At 47.0% G+C, this 7,677-nt stretch overlaps 1 protein-coding gene across 1 annotated transcript; it reads right to left on the minus strand.

The window, feature by feature from the left end:
• Positions 1 to 279: 279 nt before the first annotated feature.
• On the minus strand, positions 280 to 5,893 carry LOC128713615 (irregular chiasm C-roughest protein-like). The gene is made up of 8 exons (XM_053808480.1): positions 5,636 to 5,893; positions 5,398 to 5,563; positions 4,797 to 5,326; positions 4,050 to 4,710; positions 3,830 to 3,969; positions 3,002 to 3,225; positions 2,582 to 2,940; positions 280 to 755 (listed from the first exon to the last, which is right to left on the minus strand). Exons 1-8 carry the CDS (start codon positions 5,891 to 5,893, stop codon positions 280 to 282), a joined length of 2,814 nt encoding a protein of 937 aa, XP_053664455.1.
• Between the last annotated feature and the right edge of the window lie 1,784 nt (positions 5,894 to 7,677).

Consider the following 7,677-nt stretch of genomic DNA (forward strand, 5'->3'; position numbering starts at 1 on the left):
TGCCTGCCATCTGCTCGTAAAACCGTGGAGATGGAAGCGTTGGCATCCTCCACCTTGCTGTCACCCCGCATTGCAACGAAGGCAAAGAATAACAGTGTGCTCCATTCGTGTGAGGTGTTGATCAGTAAGTAAAGCTCAGTTCTTAGTTTATACGAGGATTAGCTACCCTACTATCAGGGAAATGGGTGTGTTAAAACTAAATTGACAAGTATCTAAGCGACCACGCATCTGGTCGAACTGTATCTCGCACACTGCACAAGATGGTTCGCTGGTACCGGCTTACACGTGTGTCGCCAGCACGCCGGGTTTGATGGTGTTGCTGGAAGGAAGAATAAACTGTCCGGGAGGGCTGTTCGGTTGCTGCTGCTGTTGCTGGCCTTGCGGCTGTCCTGGTGCGCTGATCGTTCCCGTGCCCGAAATGGATGGTGCCTGCGACAGCTGCGAGCTGGCGAGCGATAGCGAACCCGACTGCGTCGAACTTGGGCTGCTGGAACCGGTGGCTAGCAAGGCCGAGTTGTTACCGCTGCTGGCCAAACTGCTGGAAGTGCCGCCGGGCGCGGGTGTAAGTCCCAGCCCGAGCAAACAGTTCTGGTTGCGCGTTGCACTGTACGGTGGTGGAGCTGGGGTCGCGGCGGGATTGGCCGTTGCGGGTGGGGGTAGCTGCATCGGGCTGCTGCTGCCACGACCGTGCAATGTACCGTAGTTGGCACCGAACCTCGTATCCAGCCCGATATGGCAACCGAGCATGGGATGATCTGGGTAAAATTGTACACATTTAGACAACTGTTAGGCGATTTTCCAGGACTATATTTCAAAATTATAGATAATAATAGGATTGGTTTTCACGAATTAAAAAAAATAAATAAAACAGTTTTGAGCTTTAGACATCGGAATTTCAGATATGTCGAGATGATAATCTCTACCTTCTTCGTAAATTCCAATTGTCAGTCTATCTATCAAACAACTTGGTCTAATACACCGAAGTCCTTGGAATATAGACCATATCAATAGCAAAGACTTGGAAATCTTCAGCTCTTCAGATTAATACCAGGTTGTAGAACATAAAAAGCCGTATTAGACTCTTCAGATAACTCAGGAACTCTCCTTATAACTAACTTTAACCATGTCATTGGATGGAAAGTATTTGGTTTAAAAGAGAAATCTGAATGAGATTCAACTTAAGACCTGGTTTGGGCTAATACCAGATATTCGTGGTTTGGAAAAGCGATTATTCTAGTCGCATAAATCTAATAATTCTCATTCTTGAAGAGATATCTAGTACAGTAGTAAGTGAAGTGTTTATTATCTTCCTCATATCAATATGTAACGAATTAGCATCACTACCTTGAACGAAAACGTTTTGCGAATAAGGTTTCTGCTAGCAAATTCAATCAACTAGTGGCCATCGATCTTAAACATCTAATTCAATTATTCATTACCTGCTCAATCAGCCAAACGATTGACAGCTGTCAACCTGTACACGGGCGCGCCACGCAGGTCGTATTAATTTACTAATTAAATTAAAAACGGGCTGTCCTGGCTGCAGCGATTAATTGATACACGTTGGGTACTCCCCGCGAACACCCAGGCTCTTGCAAGTGTAAGCGGCGCACAGGTTTGTAAAGTTTATTACACAAAATTATGAAAACCAGTAAACAAAGGAAACATTTTACAACCTAAAAGTGCAATGTTGGACAGCAAACTACAGAAAACAGAGTTACTGTTGCAGTTTTTCTGGGTCCATGGGTCGATTTTTCATTGTTCCGGATCGTACGTACGATGTAGCTTCCGTTATGGAAAGAGAAACAAAAAAAAACACTGCAAGAATGCTTTCTTAAACTATAAAAACTAATCCCAAACTGCGTTAATGCAAATACCCCCACACTCGCCACGCTTCATGGCAACCGTCGCACATATTTATTTGTCTCTATGCATTCCTCTGGTTATAGTTCCTGGTATTTTAGTTTGTTTGTTCTCTCACGCTTCATAGCGAGGGGGAAACTTTTTATTTTCCTGCGAAGGGCTTTGCGCACAAGCCCCGGGGTGCAAGTTATGGACTCTCGTCGCATTGGTCGGTTGGCCAGTGGCAGTACGCTACTGGGAGCAATAAATTCAAGACAAACACAAATCTATTAGTTTGCGCACGCCTTCCCCCCCTTTGTCGCTCCCTCAAGCAAGGGCATTATGGGAAAACAATTCTACCATAAGGCGCACACTGCCAACACTGGTACGGTGTTCGTCCTATAACCGATGCAAAGCCAAAAGGATCAAACCGTACCGTAGCCCGGTCGAAGTATGATGCCTTTCGGTAAATCAGCAACAGCAACAGACGCTGGACAAATGTTTAAATGTGGTCTCGGCACGAGTAAAGTTCCTTCCGGTACCGGGAGCTGGGGGTTTTGTGGTTTCAACATCAAACTTTTCCTACGGTCATTCGGAGTTTGCAAATTGACTGAGCAATCCACCCCATTAGCTGGAGTGTTTTGTCCGGGGGAGTGCTTTCTTTTCGTGCTGAAAACCGAGAACAGTAACCGCATTGCCGAATAGAAACAACAACAACGAACAAAAAAAGAAAACTTACTCATTAATCCGTTCGGGATGGAGGACACGCTGCTCTGGATGCTTGGCAGTCCGGTTTCGGCTGGTCGGGTAAGATCCGGCGCCGGGGTACGCTTTCGCGACAGTGTCATCGTGCCAGTCGGTAGCTGGCCGTTCGGTGGCTTGGCCGGTGGTTTGCCGGTGAGCGTGTTGCCAATGCTATTGCTACTGCTGCTCGCCTTAAACTGCATCAGATGTTGCGTCGGCGGGCTATAGTCACGGGCATAGTTGACATACGGGACGTACCCGTTGTTGTTGCTGCTACCCACACCACCGCCCGGTCCACTGGCCTTCTGACACTGGAGGTGGCTTAACGAGTCGGAAAAGTCCCCGGAGTAACGGCTGCGCCATGCGAGGCAATGTTAGTGCGATGCCAAATGTAACGAGGCGAGCGCCTACTTACCTGTAATCGGTGGTAGTATCACCCTTTAGCGCTGTCAGCGACGAACTGATGGCAGCGGTGCCGGTCTGTGGCACAGCTGCGGAGCGCACGTTCAACGCAATGTTTGTGGTGATGGTATCCCTCGGATGTTCCCCATCCAGCATGTCGTCGATTCGGTCTATTTTATGTTCGGTGCTTACCGTCGTGCCTCCATGCTCGCCACAATCTTTACCCGGTACATCATACTGTTTGTGTTGCGGGAGAATAGTACAAGATGTGTCTTTAGTTGGAAAGGAATCCCTCATCCGATAATGTTAGACAAGACAAGAACCAGAATTTCTTGAATCTCCTACTGATGATTTCTAGAACTGTAGGGAGTATCTTTACTTTGTGCAATAACCAAGACTTTTCAGATTTCATTGACAGAAAAATGGCCACAAACATTGGAATTCTTGAAGATGTCACTATTGTGATTTCATAATGTCTATCTTCTGCCAGGTCTAACATCCACACCTGAATTCTTGGTGATCATCGCTGCTATCTTGAGATTATGCTACTGATCTCCGATGTATTTATAGGCACTATGGATGGTTTCTTAATTCTAAGACAATGATCTGTAAAATGAATTTCTAGGCCAATTCTGAGATTTCCGATACAATGTTGTAGACTCCACAACCTCAAACCCAATCTTCTTCAATGCTTCTGAGCTACTAATTAAATATGTCGTTGGTCTGTCGTGTCATTTGCCAACTACTTATAAATCAAATTTAATTTCTGTATATTGCAATCATTGGGATAATGGCACTGCTTAGGACACACTTGTAAGGTGTCCAGGACAAGGGTACTCACCTTCGGGATGACATCAGCAGGAGGAAGGTGCTTCTTTTTATTTCGACGACTGCACAAGCAGATGACAATCACGATGACAATGATTAAAAACGTTATGCCTCCAAGAGAGCCCAACACTATAACTGGTAACAGATTTTGTTCTGGTTGAACATGGATAAGAGAAAACAAAAACGAGTGGTTGTAATAGGAGTTGGAATTTGAGCAAAGCCAGCACGGTTACCTTTGGAGACGAAGTCAATTTCCAGAAAGTCCATACCGTAATCGTTTACGACAGTACAATTGTAACGGCCAAAGTGTTCCCGCTGACAGTGGTGAATGATTAGCGTTGATCGGACACCGTTCGGTATGGGAATGTCAAGTGCCCGATATTCGGCAGCGCTTGGCTCAGAGCTAACGTTAATTTCACGCCCGTTAAACGACCACAGCACATGTCGGGGCTTTGGGATTGAGAGCGCAACACACTCTAGTTGGGCACTATCATGCACGGCTCCGTACTGTTGGCGCGGTGAGTTGATCGCCGGTGGGCCACGCAGATAAACGGTAGCTTCGGCTTCTATCTCGGCGAATCCTTGGACGCTCGCTTTGCAATAATACCGACCGGCCGTGGCGGAGGTGACGACGAGCGATACGTTGGTAGCGCTTGATACGACCTGATCGGAAGGTTCGTGTATCCAGAGGACGTCCGGCGGTGGGTTCCCATCAATATCACAGCTCAGCGTTACGGTAGCGTCTTGGTCAGCCTCGACCGATTGGGGCAGAGCGTGAAAGCTGGGCCCGTAGCTGATGTCCAGCGTTACGCTCTCCTCACTCTTGCCGACCGCATTGCGCACCTCGCACCTGACTGTAGTGCCGTGATATCGCCGCGAAATGTTGGCAATAAGCTGTTGATTTGTGAAATGTACGTGATAAATTGTGTGTGTGATGAATATATTTAAGGAAAAGCGAACAGAGTCTTTCGGAAACTCACCAGTTCTGATGCATGATTAGCTTCAGACAGCTCCTCACCAACATACCAGCGGAAGGTCACATCTGGTGGGTTCGCGTCCGCTCGACAGGACAACCGGACCTCCGTACCTTCGAGAATACGGCCCCCGTTGAGTGCACCTCCTATGACGGCAATTTTCACCTTCGGCGCATACTTCACCTCCAGCTTCAACCGTACGGAACGATACGTCCGGTCGGCTGTATTCTGCGCCTGGCAGGTGAACGTGGTGTTGTGATGTTCCTTTTTCGGTGTAAGCTTCAGTATCGATTTGGCGGTGTAGCGACGCGCATCTCGCAACGGTTCCTTCATGTACTCGATGCCCTTCGTCAGCACATTGCCCAACCCATCGATCCAGGTTATTTCCGCGGCCGGTTTACCACCGACCGACACACACTCCAGCTCGATCTCGCGATCCTCCGTCGTGACCATGAAGTCACCTTGGACGATTTTCGGTGCTTCGGGCGGTACCAACACGGTAAGCTTGGCAAACCTTGATCGAATTCCAGGAGTTCCTGCGTTGGGAGCGATACGCTTGTAAGGAGTGCTGAGTTTAGGGTAGAGAGAGAGAGTGCACTATTCTTACCTCCTCTTCCGGGTCCTACTTGACACTGATACCTGGCGTCGTCATCCAGCATTACCGGAGAGATGTCCAACGAGAAGTCACCCTCCTCATCACTTCCCACCATTGTGTACCGCTCAAATCCACTCAAATTCCGATGTGTGCCTAAACCGAAATCATCTTTGGTCCACTGTGGAGTTGCGCAAATAGGTTACAATGGGAGTTACAAAAAGGAGATCAGGCTTGTTTCAACACCACCTACCTGCAATTGGCCTGACTTGTTGACCACCCGACAGGGCAGCGTTACTCTCGAACCGACGATGGCCGTCTGGTCCTGCGGTTCCATCGCAAACCGCTGCTCAATCTGTCGGTTGTTGGCTGCGGGTGACAGCTTGGCACTGCTGCCAGCTCGCAGCAACAGAAACAGGTAGAAGATCGGATAGGGAGACACCACGGCAACTAGCCGCGTTCTGCTGGTGTGCACTATCGTCGTTCGTCGCCCGACCAATGAACGGAACATGCTCGTACCTCGTCGCTGCCGTCGCTGGATTGTATCTAAGTAGGTGATTGTACGTGCCTGCTATTGCCTGGCCGGGAGGGGCAAACAAAAAACGCCTAACCGTTCCTGTAACGCACTGCTGCCGAAAGGGTACCCACGTTTGTCATCTTACAAAATCAGGATGAATCGTCCGTGCACTGTGCGAGTGTTGCTGCCGTGCCGAAACTATCTGTAAAGAAAAATCAGTGTATATTGGAAGCAGTGTGTTAGAATAACAGCAACGCTTTTCGAGCGATTGGACGCGCTGCACCAGAACAGGCGAAGCGCCAAACCCCACCTGTACGACACGGAAGAAAAACTGGCAGTTTGCACGCTACGCGCTTAAATAAACGTTCCGATGAAGTGTTGTTATGCCGACTCAACGCTTCGATTTTCTCAGTGCAATGAATATTTTAGCTCGTAACCGCATCGATTGCGTTCGATTTTCATGGCATGTTTTTTTTTTCTTCGCTTCACTTCTGTCGACCACCCGTCAGTGCGTACGACATCAACGAGCTTTGCCACCAGCCACTAGCAGAGGACTTTATTTTTGCATTCAACGTTCCCCCATTGCAGTATTATTGTGGCATCGCTTTGCAAGAAATTAAATAAATATTAGTCTCTCTAACCCGGGGATTTCATGCTTTCCCGGAACGGAAATTTCATGCTCTCTTAAATTTGCACACTCCAAACAAAAAATCCCAGATCCCTCCACCACTCTACCACCCTTTGGTACACCCCTCACCGGGCAGACCAGTGCAACGGGGAATGTCTATCAACTCAAACACAAGCAAACCACCGGGCACATGGATTGTCGTATGGTAACTCACCATCCTTGCTCGCATTCGCGTGTGTGATGTTACGTACGTTATTAGAGCGTTACCCGGTTTGAGTTATTCACTTCCGATCCGGTTTATGCCCACCTGGGGATTCACGCAGTGCAATGGGTATTTTTCAAACCACGAGAAAAATACTCGGAATGTTTTTTAAGAAGATAAGTGGTGGAATATATTTTTAGCATTCCAGGCGAGAAGCGTGTTTGCGTGGAAGCTGATTTATGCGGAAAAGCGTTTGGAAACGAGATACCGCTGCATAGTTCTGCTGGTGTGAAGTCACATATATATATATGTATGATACCGTTGACGCTGAAAGGTATGTTTGCTTTTCCGATTATATCAATAGTGGAGGTAATGTTTGTTTACCTTTAATTTGCAACATTAGGATTGCAAATTATTTGCAATTATTTGCTTAAGCGATTTTCGGTCGCATATTCTGCAATGCTACTCTTTAGATATCATTACTTTTTTTTCATTGGTTTTCATACCCACAAGTTGGGGTTGCAGTTACGGTGTTTGAACAGCTTCTTGATATGCAGTATTAATATCTTTGTACTACTTCGGTGATCACAACTCTGAAAGATATACTTCATAGTAACAGCTGGGGTTTTCAAACGAGGTTAGAAAGAACGGTGAGGTGCTTATTAGTAAACGGTTCTCAAGGTTCACCGGTAATGAATTCTAAAATACAATCAAACAAATCGCTCCTCAGAATAATTTGGAGCATTCAAAACTGAGGATGGATGAACTTTTATTGTCCCAAAATGCTCTGTCTTTTAAGTTTCCCTCACTCTTTTTGAAGACGTTCTTGAGCGTTTTCAGCGCTTGACGTTCTCAGCTCTTCATAAAAAAGGGCGTTGAGGACTGCTTCCTAATACTTTAGCAACATGCAGTTGTCAATGGTTAATATTAACAAACAAATGAGCTTTT

This window comes from Anopheles marshallii, chromosome X (genome assembly GCF_943734725.1).
Source record: "Anopheles marshallii chromosome X, idAnoMarsDA_429_01, whole genome shotgun sequence".
NCBI lineage: Eukaryota > Metazoa > Arthropoda > Insecta > Diptera > Culicidae > Anopheles > Anopheles marshallii.

Coding starts and splice junctions, on each gene's coding strand:
- LOC128713615 (XM_053808480.1), bottom strand. CDS start 5,893: ATGTTCCGTTCATTGGTCGGGCGACGAACGACGATAGTGCACACCAGC. Junction 4,711..4,796: donor CTAATCATGCATCAGAACTG/GTGAGTTTCCGA, acceptor ACAAATCAACAG/CTTATTGCCAACATTTCGCG. Junction 3,970..4,049: donor AATTGACTTCGTCTCCAAAG/GTAACCGTGCTG, acceptor ATGTTCAACCAG/AACAAAATCTGTTACCAGTT.